At 45.4% G+C, this 14017-nt stretch overlaps 1 protein-coding gene across 2 annotated transcripts in view; it reads left to right on the forward strand.

Moving 5' to 3' along the window:
* Positions 1–14017, forward strand: part of LDHD (lactate dehydrogenase D) — a 40352-nt gene that overhangs the window by 14651 nt on the left and 11684 nt on the right. The window contains exons 2-5 of one of the 2 annotated variants that reach the window (XM_078778679.1): positions 9161–9270; positions 9584–9722; positions 10108–10252; positions 10381–10540. In XM_078778679.1, the coding sequence (XP_078634805.1) occupies positions 9161–9270; positions 9584–9722; positions 10108–10252; positions 10381–10540 (554 nt within the window). The remainder of the gene's footprint in view (positions 1–9160; positions 9271–9583; positions 9723–10107; positions 10253–10380; positions 10541–14017) is intronic. The other variant, XM_078778680.1, reaches the window with a different exon arrangement.

Consider the following 14017-nt stretch of genomic DNA (forward strand, 5'->3'; position numbering starts at 1 on the left):
TCAACGTGGTGCTGTGCGTGTCCGAGGTGTGTGGACCATGTCTTCTGGGTGGGTCTCCTGGTGGAGCATGGCTGTTGACTGGACCTTGGTGTGGTCAAGTGTGGGTGAGCACTGGGGGGCTGCAGTTCTGTAGTCGGACTGGGGGATGATGGGGAGGTGCAGGGGACGTGGCTGTAGGGATGCCACGCACTGCGACCGTGCCCCCCAGGGCCGAGGTTGTGTGTGCGGTAGTGTGTGTTGTGGCAGCAAGTGCTCACCACATTGGCCAGCTGGGGCTGCTGCAGCTGTGTTCCTCGCAGGGGGGCCGAAGGATGGATGGTGGGTCGCGCCCTTATGGACACTCATGGGCCATGTTGGCGTTTTGACTGCTCACCTTGTCCCGGTGACCCTTGCACGGTAGAGGTGCAGAGCTGTCGTGGCCACAGGTAGTGTAGTGATGATCACCGTTGGATGCGGATCCACATACCTGCCAGTGTAGTGGGGACAAAAGAGAAATTTGGAAGTATTTGGTTGGCCCAATGTGAAATTTTGGGAATTGTATGGGTGGATGGCACCTTTGAACCTGACCAACCTGCAACTACCTGCACTTGAGGTGAGTGTTTTGAGGAGTACTGTCCCAGGCTTCAGGATTTGCTTTGGGAAATTGGGGACATGTAATTTGGAGTTGGGAGGCGGGTGAGAGTGATGACATGGCCGGTGAGGGGATGGAATGGGAGCCACAGTGTCTTGTGGGTGGCGTATGTTTTTGTATTGTGGTTAGGTGTTTTGATGTGGTCGTGAGAGTGGAACCTGGAGAGTGAGTGATGATTATTGGAGATAATGAGGGGCGATAAATTGTGCTTTTTGGAAATGTGCTAATGGAAAGGTGTAAGGATTTAATGATTCGAACTGTGAATGGGATTTCACATTGGCAGGCCATGGCAAGCCTTGTAACACCTTTTACACCATCTATGAATTGTACTGAATTGTGCTGAGTTGTGTGGAGAATTGAATGGCAGCGGGGGAGGAAGTGTGTTTTGGGGACCATGGGTGGGGAAGGTGTGTGTGTCCGCAGGTACAGAGCAAGCTCTGAGGAGCGATGCCTGCGGGCCCCCCTCTGCGGCAATTACCCCTGGCAGCCGGTGGTAACTGGAAATTGGAGCTCGTCGGTGGAGGGTCTGGTTGGGCGCCGCGGGGTGAGGAAGTCCCCCGGTGACCCGTGTTGCTGCGCGAAAGCAGGAGGCAAAGGAGCCTGGTGTGTGTGGAGACCCTCACCGGCGAGGTAACGGCGGAAAGGGGCTGTTGGGCTGTCACGGGGCCAAGAGGTAAAGGGGGGGGGGGGCAATGAATTTGTAAGTCGGTTGACTTGTTTTTGGGACTGCGGGCACCACAGCCTGATGCGCCCCCACCATCTTTTTGTGCGGTACCTCCCCGCTGCCTAGTTGAGGAATGCACACACACGTGAATGACATCAATGCCATGGTCCTGCAGGGGGTGTATTGGGAATAAGTGCTTTGTTGATTTTTGCAATGCCTTGATGACCTATGGAATGAGAATGAGTGGTTAAGGGGTCTGTGTAGCATGAATGTGGGCGAAATCCACCGAGCCGTGTCACTCACCTGTAACATCTGGACAGGGCCCGAGGAAATTTAGGGGGATGCATTGGGGATGGCCCCGCAGGTAAGGTTGAGTCTTGTGGCATCCACCGGGGGACGCGGTCTGTAGACCGGGGTATGTACAAAGGTTAGAGTTTTGAGTTTTGGAAAGATGGTTAAGTTTTGTGGTTAAGTTAGTGTTGTGTGTTGTTGTTTCCTCCCTCCACAGGAACAACGAAGAAGATGTACATACTTGCATGATGGTTAAGGGGTTCAGCATGTTAAGGAAGTGTAGGTAGGTAGTCCGACTCACTTCCCACAGCCCTTCCTGATTTATTTCATAGGTTAATTAAGTGTGTGACAGTAAGTGTTAAGGCTGGAATGGTAGCCCTGCGGTGAACCTTGCAGGAGCTACGGTTCCAGGGGGGGGGCTGTGTTATGAATTTGGTAATGCAACATCTAGAGCTAGGTAGATCTGAATAGGTAGGTATTCGGCTGTCGTGACAGGGACTCTACATGTAATAAGTTATTGATGTTCAGGCGGTTGTCGGGGTAAGATGTATGAGTGTGGATCTACCTGGAGATTCGAGTGTTAAATAGTGAGGGATTAAAGGTAACGCCCCTGTGAGTATCACCTAGTAATCAAACCTTTGTCCTTTATGGCACTGCAAACCACATAAACATTAGTTAGGTCCTTAGTGCAACATTAAATAATTCCCTTTCCCTGACATTGACTTCGTAATAAATGGGCACCACCAGGCCAAGAACACCGCCACAATACACCGCCACCGTTTACACCTCCAAGGCCTACAAACCTCGCCTGCGCACCTCAAAGGCCTACCAACCTCGCTGGCACGTGTTACACCAGGACCGCGGGGTCACGGACGGGAGATGTCAGGAGTCGCATGCCGCAGAGGGCGTGACCTGGGCGAGTTGGGAGGCTATGATTGGCTGAGGAGCGCGCCAATGTGACGTCATCGGCCACCAATATAGGCGACGGTCGGACGCCATTTCGGAGTTCGAGTGGAGTCCAGAGTTCGAGTGGAGTCCAGAGTTGAGAGAGTTGAGTCGCAGAGTTCGTTGTTACAGTTCCGTACCAGAGTTCGTGGCAGTTGGCACAGGACACGGTTCGTTGCACAGTTCGTCGGAGTTGGCACAGGACACGGTTCGTTGAACATTCGTGACCACAGCTCGTTGCAGTTGGCAGTTGGCACTTGGTTTTGGTTGCTTCGTGCAGCCCTGCGGTGGACCGTTGGAGCAAAGGAGCTCGTGGTGTGTGTGGGCCGTTGGACCGACGAGGCCTGGTGGCGCTTGGAGGCGGACGCAGAGGGCCGTGGAACTTGGAGCGAGGTGTGCGATCGGGCCGAAAGGAGCGGTGTTGGACGGCAGCCACAAAGACGACGAAAGACCAGATAAGCCCGAATCCGCGTACATTTTGAACGACGTGACGTGTTCTTTTCGTAATTAATCTCCCTCGTTTTGTGTTTGATATCAGTCGTGTGGGGACGTCCCGATTTAGTTATTAGTATTACCGGCGCGTGTTTTTTTCACTGTTATTACTTTTAAATAATAAATCCTTATATTATTTTCTGTACATATTTGAACGCAGTTTCCTGGGTGTTTCATTTTAATAGATAAGGCTGGGGAGCTCGTTGCGTCTGGCCTCCCGCGCGTTTAACTTTGTGTTGAGCTTGAATCCGCCATTGAGTTTTCGCCTCGGGAGTGTAAAGTCTCGCAATCGGTCATCCGTGTTACCCTACGGTGTTCACCAAGGGTAGTCACGCGACAATACTTTCCATATGGAAAATTTATTGTGATAACAAAGAGAAAAAAAACACATAATCAATCACATTTATTTTCAAGTCAAGATAGGACATCTGATTTTTTGTTTTCACTAATGATGTCCTATAATGTCTTCCGTAGTTTTAAAAATGGCCTGGGCAACAGCATTGTTTAACAGTTGCTTTTTATTATATTTGATTTATATGTATTAATCATTATCATGGGTAAAGTTAATAAGTGCTATATAATGCAGTATAAAAATATCTAATTAGCCAGAATTTTCTAAATTCCTGATATAGTGCACATTGTGTTGATTATTTTGCATAGGCCATTATTTATAGGAGTGTTTAAGCTTGTCTAATTATGCTGATTGTTACCAAATGTACATAAACACATACTTCTGTTTAGCTAAAAAAAACCTGACTTGATCACTGAAGTTCTGTAATTAAAGATAATAACTTGAAAAGTTGCTTACTTACCATAAAATATGTAGATTGTTAACAAAGGAGGCCAGAAAACTTTCCACCAATACATGTGCTTAGCAGTATAGTAAAGACAGCCTGTAGTCACAATGTCGCCCTCTAAATTAGGTATATAACTACGGATACCCACAAGGGTCACATTAAGGTTAGGATAAAAGCATAATTAAAACATTCACATTATTTCCATGTTCAAACCCTTGTCTCAAGAACGCACTATCTTGAGAAAAAATAGTTTAGATCACTTTTAAATTCAATTAGTTTGGATGTTGCAGTCAATATTATGGAGTTTGATTTCTTTGATCTTTAGACCTACGGGAAATAAACAACCATGTTGTCCATATGTGGTAGGTTATTTGTGTATCTTTTTAAAAAATAGGGCTTCAATAAAAATATTCTGGTATAATATAATCATACTTTGGTACAATTTAGCCATCGTATGACCGCTAAAAACCAAGGAAATTGCTATTTCAGCATAAATGGCGGCCATTTTGGATTTTTATGTTTTACTTTAATATTTCAGGAGGGTGACCGAACATGTTGAGGACATGGTTCTGATATTTAAGTAATATTTTGATACAATTTGGCTTTCCTCTAACAACTACAACCCAAGAAAATTGGTATTTTATCATGAACGGCAGCCATCTTGGATTTGTTTGTGTTACCATGGTTACGTACATATTTCGAGAGGGCTCCTCGGCTAAAATCAACTGATATACCCTAAGGAAGCCTCACACCAAAAATGGCGCTTTTGTCCGCCCGGTAACGGTAATCTTGAAAATTGACCCCAAGCCACCCCGCTATAAGCTATCACACTGGAGTTGGTGCCATTTTTATGCCTCCGCCCCCGAAGGTGGCCAGAGGCATTATGTTTTTGGGCTGTCTGTCCATACGGGCTGAACTTCGTTTTTCTCAGCAACCATATGTCCAATTGTGACATCATAGGTCAAGTGGTTTGGAAGCGATGTTGGATTAAATGCAAAGAATGGAAAATATATTTCTCAGAAACCGCTGAATGTAAAAATTTGAAACTTGCCACATTGTCAAGTACTCCCAATGGGGGAACAAAAGCATGATGATGATGACATCATCGGTGAAGTGGTATACCAGCCAAAAAGGTTTTAATCGAATTCCTTATCCTAAAAATCTGAAATTGCATGCACATGATCTATGAACCATTTGTATTAAAATATTAAATTTATGACATCACAGGTCACATGGCTTGGCAACCGTATTGGATTTCACCTAAAAGCTGAAAAAACATCTCCCAAACCACCAAATCGATCAACTCGAAACTTTGTGTGTCATTGACTAGGCATGGAGATTAAAAATTGATCACAAAAACGTCATTGGTCACATGGTGTGACAGCCATATTGGATTGAAGGAAAATATTAAATAATTATATCTCAGAAACCGCTTACCCTATCGATGTGAAACTTTACAAATGTCATCTTACGCCATTGCTGCATAGAGTTTGAAAATTTATGATGTCATAGGTCATGTGGCTTGGAAGCCATCTTGGATAGAAATACAAACCTTATCCGATCAGCACGAAACTTCACAAACGTGATCTCCTACCCAAATTTTCAGCTGATTTCGTCCAGTAAAAGCCGAGAAACGAATTTTCAGTCCCTTTGTTAACGTTGCATACAGAAAAATGATCCCATATAAATAATGGCTTTGCGCCTCCCTTCATACACATGCATAGTTCACATTTTTGATGTCATATGTCATGGGGTTTGGCAGCCATATTAGCTTGAAAGCCGATATTTTAATAAATCCCTTCTTCGAAACCGCTTCACCAATCGGTATGAAACCTGTCATGTCCGGTAAAAATGTGATATTCGAGAAGAGCTGAAGGGATTTAAATCAAACTTGTTTATTTATATAGGACAGTCAACGAAGGGCATCTACCCATTGTCACGGGCAGGAACTATGCGGAGGCATATTGGCGATGCAGTCACATTGCTCCAGTTTCTATTACTCCTAAGGCGGTCATTTTGGATTAAAAAATGGCGGCCCTAATTTTACATTATTGGGCATGTTTTTGCAGCCAGACTACATAAAAGGAAGATTTTTTCATTATATTTCTCCTTGTGTACTTTCAGCACAACTAAACTATTGTCAAGTCCATGGCCGATGAAAACTAGCCTTGGACAGAGAGCCGGTCAGTCAAGCGGACAAGCTGTAAGAAAGGCGGACAAGCTGAAATTTGCATTACTTTTTGGCGCACGCGGGACAGAACCAAAGTGCTTACCTGCACGGACAAAAGCCACACAGGTTTATCCTCGGACCCAACACCATGCAACCAAGACACCACAAATAAAATATGCCACCACAACGAATTTATTGAAAACTAGCAGAGTTACCCGGCGTTGCCCGGAAAATAAAGTCAGTCACGCAACTTAGTTTAGTGGGCTTTTTATAGTCAGACGAAGCCACGCCCCTTGGGCACACCCTGCTGTCAGGCTCCTTGGGCACGCCCCTAGTCTAAATCTGATGCGCCCATGCTTTTTGTCGTGAAAAGTCCCCCCCCACCCCGGGGACTCCCTCTTCCCTCTAAGTCACATCCTTTGGCTGTCCATGGGGCACAATCGAACAAACAGACGTTCACATTTATATGTATAGATAAATTAAGACGAAATAAAGGTTGGAGTAAAATAGTTGAAATTCCTACTTGAGGGACCCTCCAGCAGTCACAAAAACAGACAAGGGGTAAGACAATGAAAATAAAATGATGTTCTTTTTATATCGGCCGGCACTCAGCTTGCTCAACAAGATCGTTAAATGTGGGGTCAGCAGCACAAGGCGGCCCGAAACCGCTCACGCGGGGAAACGCACAAGATGGCGCGCAATTCGTGCGGCCGGTCCTGCTTCGCTCTCCACTCCCTTTGAAATGCAACGCAGCTCCAGCTACCTCGAAAACACCACAGTTCAACAACACCCCTTCCTCCAACGTTGCATAAAGTTATCTGAGCTCCGAAGAGTTCTCTGCACGAGCGCACACGAGACAAAGTGACCGCCCGCCACAAAGCCAGAGAGAGAGAGAGAGAGATTCTTCCTCTTCCTAGCTCGAACATTCTCTCTCTGACGTCACCCTGACATCACCCCGACCAATTGCCGAGTTCCACTGAATCGTCCCATGGTCGGGCTCGACCATTGACGAACTTCGGGGCATGTCCTTTTTCCTTGCTCGATTGGTGGGAGGGGTCAATTGTCTATCGAGAACGTTCGGCTCTACTTGGGAATGTTCGGGTTTCCCTCAGCAGTTATGTCACATACCCAACCTCAACGCAAAATCTCATCCAAATCCATTCACAACTTTTTGAGATATCTTATTCACAGACAAACAAACAAACAAACCAGACAGGGGTGAAAACATAACCTCCATCTTCCATCCATATTCAGATCTTCACCAAAATCGAATCGATTCGTCCTCCTCACACAACCAACCGGTCCACCATGTTTTGTCCAAATCCGTCCATCACTTTTTGAGATATCGTGCTATGTATCGGTTTTAGCCCTGTCTGCCAATGGTGAAGAATCATCTTTAAAAATTCTACTAGCCGGATCCGAATCTGGATTTTCACCAAAATCTAATCATTTTGTCCTTGTCACATACACTACCTTTCCACCAAATTTTGTTTGAATCCGTCCACAACATTTTGAGATATTTTATTTAAAGACAAACAAGCAAACAGACAGGGTGAATTTGGTGGAAAGGTAGTGTATGTGACAAGGACAAAATGATTAGATTTTGGTGAAAATCCAGATTCGGATCCGGCTAGTAGAATTTTTAAAGATGATTCTTCACCATTGGCAGACAGGGCTAAAACCGATACATAGCACGATATCTCAAAAAGTGATGGACGGATTTGGACAAAACATGGTGGACCGGTTGGTTGTGTGAGGAGGACGAATCGATTCCATTCACCTTCGGTGGGGGGGGGGGGGGGGGGGGGGGTAATAAAAATGTGTTGTTTATAGGTGTTAAATTGTATAAAATCCTACATTTTGGAATGTTGTATTGCTCTGACAATATCAATTAATATCCAACATGATTACTTGTACCAGACTCTCTGCTCATCTTCACTCTTTCATTCCTCTTTTCTCCCACCTCTGGAACAAACTCCCTCACTCTCTTCAATCCCACTCCACCCTCCAGGTCTTTAAAACAGCTGTTCATCTTCCCCCATCCAAAACCTTGATCTTTTCTACCCCCGTTAATTCACCCCAGATCCCATTTTTTGAAATACCAACTTTCCTGGAAGGCCTAGCAGTGTCCATGTGTTTTTTTTACCTCTCCCCCCACTCCCCCTTCCCATGCCTCCTCCCCCCCAAGCCCTCTCCCTCCCACAGATCTCCCGTTGTCCCTGCTCTCCATCTTGTTCTCCCGCTCCCTTTATCATATGTTTTGTGTGTCAGTTTGTCTTTCTGTGATCAATGTTAGCTCTTACACGAGCCTCGATCTTGTATACAAAAAAAAGAAAGTATAAATTGCTGATAAAATCATCATTTATGTATTCTGACTGCAAAAATATGACCACAAACGTCAAATAATGGCTGCCATCATGAAATTGAAGATGGCCACCTTAGGAGTGATACAAAGCAATGGCACCAATCCTTTTTGATACCTTAGGGCTTAGGGTATAAAGTTAAAAAATTACATTTGTGCCACACATGCAGCAAAAATTTCAAAAAGCCCGCACGGTCCGACAAAGTGCCATGCACTAAAACGCCGGGATGACGGTTTATACCTGGGTCGGGATTCAAACCCAGGCTCGCTAGCTTAGAGAGGAGTGTGCATAGCTTTAGCTGACCCTGTCAGCCCAAATACAGGACATCACCTAATCCTTATTTGATGATCATGTGTAATGATGATGATGCCCTGCAGTGATAGTCTGTATATCTGGAAAAAAGATCAGATGCCGCTCTGACGTCAGTCATAGTCTTCCAGTCATATCCTCTATATTCACCTTCCATAATCCAGGCATACTCTTCACCTCCATTCCATCCCTCCAGGGCTTCATATAGCAGTCAGGATACACTACTATCTCATGTCATCTTTCATCCTCACCCACTATATCTTCCACCTCCCAAAACCATCCAACGCTCGGTGTCACCCATCCTCCATCACCTTGCTCTTTCTATGACGTCATATATTGATCCTCTTTAAAACAGGTGCTTTTTAGCATGCCTCAAACAGATGTGAATGACCGATAGCATGGATTCACCCAAAATAATCACAACTTCTGTAAGATTATTGAACTGTAAAGTATGCGGTTGCCATGGTTCCAATTTTTTTCACGTCACGCTGACCGAAGGCTGTGCCAGACACGCTCGTGGCGGCGCTGGATCGCGTGGTTGGGAGCACCAACGTGTCGGTGTCAGACGCCGTAAGATGGCAACACGGCCAAGATGAGTCGATCCACCCGTAAGCCTGTTCTTCCATTCCGGGTTGTTGTCCATTTCTCTCTCCCATGTGTTTCTCGTGTAGTTTGTGCAGCGCTAGATTCAAACCCAATGCTGAACAAAGTGAAACCATATCACCCTGGATTCATTTAGTATTCAAGTGTAAATTGAGAGTCCAATAGTTTGGCTGCAAGTCTTGATTTGCTCCCATCAGAATATGTACATAACGGTGCTCGCACAGAAACCGTTAATGGAGGAGTATTCATATGACAAATTACTCATGAGATTGTTGTCCTAAATGATGCAATCACGTGCTTTTTCTCACACAATCCCAGCTGCTGTCCACCCGATGTGGTTGTGTGGCCTCAAAACGTGGAGGAAGTATCTACCTGTGCCCGGCTGTGCTACGAACAGCACGTGCCTATGATTCCATTTGGCACGGGCACTGGTCTTGAGGGTGGTGTCTCCGCCCCACAGGAAAGTGTGGAGGATTTTCTCGTAACCTCCTTCTTTACTCGATACATCAAACTCTTCACGCATCATCATCTCAACCTCACGCACAACCTCATCAAATTTGCTTTACATCTTTCAAGCTCGAGCCTGGTGTTGGCCTAACGGTCACGTTGCCTGGCTTAAGATCTCAGGGTCTTGGGTTTGAGCCCCTGTCGTGCCGTTGAAATAACATGAGGCTGGTTGACTCAGCCTGTCATCCTTCCGAGGTCGGCAAAATGAGTACCAGCTTACTGGGAAGAATGAGCCATTCGAGTAACCTGTGTCAGAGCCAATGAAACTGTTTCAGCGGCTCTATGCACCTCACGGTGTGAAAGGAATGGTTATTTAATTCGGAATGCCACCTTTTCAGGGTGGTGTCTGTTTTGACCTCTCTGCTATGGCAGATGTGGTGGTCGTCCATCCCGAGGATCAAGATGCCACCGTGCAGCCGGGAGTCACGCGTTCAAAACTCAACCACAATATTGCATCTTACGGGCTTACCTTTCCCGTTGGTCAGAAGAGTGCACACATACCTGCCCTATTGCCCTGATATTGATTTGCAGACCGAAAAAAATAACCCCATAGCCCATATCTGGGCAATCACCACAACCTTGGAACCTGTCTTTGAACATGTTTACAGATCCAGGAGCAGATGCCTCTTTATGCGGCATGGTGGCAACAAAGGCATCGGGCACAAATGCGGTTCGATATGGTACCATGAGGGAAAACACGCTCAATCTGGAAGTGGTGCTTGCAGACGGGCGGATATTGAATACAGCAGGAAAGGACCGCCGTGCCAGGTAACTGCAACTACTGCTACTCGTACTTTTAACGGCCCCAATTATTGGTCCTGACTTTCACAGATTTTGGTGCAAGTCTTACACAAGCCATCTGGGCTGACAGGATAGCTAAAATGTATACACACTCACCTCTGAGCTTTCTCGTGGGTCAAATTTTGGTCCAGTTACAAACTTCCATCCTGGTGTTTCACAGGCAGAATGATTCATCAGTGCGTGTGTGCCATCTATCAAACAGACGTTACACTGGGCGTCCCACCTGCCAATATTAGATGGTGGACATTGAAAAATCTCATGGTGTTCTACGAGAAGAGTAGGTGCCGTCGCTAACCCTCTGAACAAATTCCAAATTCCTGCTGTAACTTCCAGAGGGCACTGCATCAGTGGCACAGCTGTGCCGCCAGCAAATGATGCTTCCCGCAGCTATACGCTGCATACGAAAGGAGAAGAAGAATCCAGCTGGTTGGGCCCGATGTTGGACTGAAGGTTGATTTGGGCAGGAATTTGTAATTTCAAGGTGCCGGCGATAACTCGCCTATTCTTCATGAAAAACAGAGTGAGGTGTTTAATGTCCACCAGCTCATGCTGGGAGATGGCTTTGTCCAGCAGACCCAGCTTTGTCCATCAGAAGGCCAGTGAATTTTGTTTTGCAACACCCATTTTGTTTTGCCTGCGAAGTGCCAATCTACCTACCAGTTTATACCTGAGCTCAGAATCTTACCGAGGCTTGACGTCTGTTCAAAAGATAAGTGTACTTACTACCTCCACACCATATACCTCAACAACTCGACTCTTAGTGTAGCAGCATAGCAAACCTGTTGTGCATTTTGTGATACAAGCACCAAATTTGGTACACTAGTAGACTATCATATTATGAAAAGATCTGGATATTGGGCCATCTCAGATTCAGAGATTTGATTTTTGCAAGATTTCGATTCGATTGGGATCGAAGAGAACACCTTCTTCGTCTTCTGTACAGTGAAGTTGCCAGCCCTGAATTCTCTGGCTACATCTGGGTGCTTCATTGGGAGTGCAACCGTGTCCCTCAGGTGAACAGGGACCCACCTGGCATAGTGTGTGTGGTCTAAGGCATGGAACCATGGGACCAGTTCCGTCAGGGCATCAAGGTACGTCGTGAATGAAGCCTGCCGCAGAGAACGCACGTAGACCAGTACCAACATCTCTAGTTCCAGCACAGTTGCCCAGTACTGAAAGTTGGGAATGTCTTCTCCTCTCTGGTGACACCAGTCTTCGAACTCAGGCAGGTCTTCTGCATCATCAGCATATGTCATACAGTGGCGTTCATACGCACGGTGTTGCAGGATGTGCAGTGCCGCTGCAGTGATTTGATGAGCTCTTCTTGTGCGGGTGACGTGGGCAGCTCGTAGGAAGGAGTCGGCCGTCCCTGGCGTTGCAATCTCAGCTTGCAAAATCTGCAAATCTTGCAAAAATCAAATCTCTGAATCTGAGATGGCCCAATATCCAGATCTTTTCATAATATGATAGTCTACTAGTGTGCCAAATTTGGTGCTTGTATCACAAAATGCACAATTCTTTTGAATATTTGGGCTAAGCCGCCCCACTATCTACAGGATTAAGAGGAAACCCTAACTGTACTCTTAATTTGGTCTTTTCCATTTTTGTGCCATCATTTCATGTGACAGTGATAACTTTCAAGGGTCCCCCTATGTTAGATCGTCATTTTCGACGAATCTCTTCACTTTGTTGGCGTGCTCACTAAGCATTGTGCGTTCCACGATACCTGTATAGTCCAATGTGGGACCCACAGCGTCTACCATAAACATCGCAGATATAGACTTGTCCTTGCGGAGATGGACATTGGCAGGTTTTCGTTTCTTGCCTCCGCTGTCTCTCGATAGCAAGTCTCCCACATTCAAAGTGGTCCAGGCCTTTGCAGCAAATGTTGCACCAAGCTGACATGTTTGTGGCCTGAGGTTCCAGGTGACAACTGGGATGGCACAAGACTTGGGTGGAGACTTAAGGATGTCCTTATAGTGTTTTATTTGTCCATCACGTGACTGTTTACCAAATGTAAGTTTTCCATAGAAAAGCGCTCTTGGGATTCTATGGTCTTCCATGAGTGTGATATGTCCTGACCAGCGAAGATGGGGCACCCAGCTCCTATGATAAGAAGGGACTGGATGGGCACAAACTAGATGGGCACTCGGTAGAGCGCATACCTCCGCCAGGCTGAACGGTTTACGTTTTGTATCTCAGATGGGCCGGATCTGGATCCGGACCTGAACCAAAATCTCATAAATGTCAGTTCTTGTCATTTACTCAACTCATCCACGAAGTTTTGTCATAACTCATCCACAACGTTTTCAGATATCGTGCTATTTATCGTTTTTGCCCCAATCCCTCAATGGTGAAGAATCACTCAAGAAATGTAAAAAATTCTTGGATCCGGATCTTCAGCAAGATCCTTAAAAAAAAAAAACAGTCCACCATCGATTGCGGAGGTAAATATAACATTCAATTTGAATAAATTGTTCCTTGATCATAAAGTGATATTTGTGGACAGACAGACAGACAAAGTGAGGCTATTGCTTAACCCCGCTTTTCGCTTCACATGCACGGGGTAATAATTCTGCACCACTCCATGCAAATAAATATAAACAATAGAGAAAGGCGATTTTCGGGTCAATTTCTCAGGACACTGGAACATATTCCCACAAGTTTAGTTATTCCCCCAACATGAATATTCCTCCAATACGAGGGTACGCCAGAATATTCCCGCAGTGTTGGAGGTTTGATTGCATACTTTTTATAAGTAATGTACAAAGTCCACCCACCCACGGGATGGGTTACTCTGCTGGTCACCTGTATGTGAACACCTAAACCTTTGCCAAATTCAGACACCAGACCAATGTTTACCTACTTAGTGATAAGGTATGTTTGTACCAAGTCTTGTCTGAATTGCTTCAAATATACTGTATGTTTGACAAGGAGAAACCAAAAATTTGGGTCCAACTTTGAACTTTTGACTCCCTATATAATCCCTCGAGCGATTCAAATCCAAAGATTCTCCGCATCCCTGTTGGGGCTGTTTGACAACACCTTTTGTACCAAATCTCAACCCTGTAGATGCCACAAGGAAATGGCAAAATGTGACATTATTGCATTTCACCTTTGACCCCTTAAATTGAAATGGGAGCTAAGATGTAACGGTGTGCCATTGTAACTGTTGGAAACAAAACAGAGGAACAAATAAACAAGAAGACATCATGCAGAGCACGAAACTTGCAAAATCCACTCCTCCCCCCCAAAAAAAGTTGTCATGGATACATCATTTCATGAGGATTATAATTGACGATCTAAATCAAAGCTCAGGTCAATCAGATTAAAATTGATAATTTTTCAGATGAAAATTGCTAAGAAGTTTGACCTTGAATTGACCTTTTGACCTTTGATATTTTGCCCTTAAATAGTTGGTTTCCCAAATCAGCAATGCCCTAT

The sequence above is a fragment of the Myxine glutinosa genome, chromosome 5 (genome assembly GCF_964187855.1).
Source record: "Myxine glutinosa chromosome 5, kmMyxGlut1.1, whole genome shotgun sequence".
NCBI classification, from domain to species: domain Eukaryota; kingdom Metazoa; phylum Chordata; class Myxini; order Myxiniformes; family Myxinidae; genus Myxine; species Myxine glutinosa.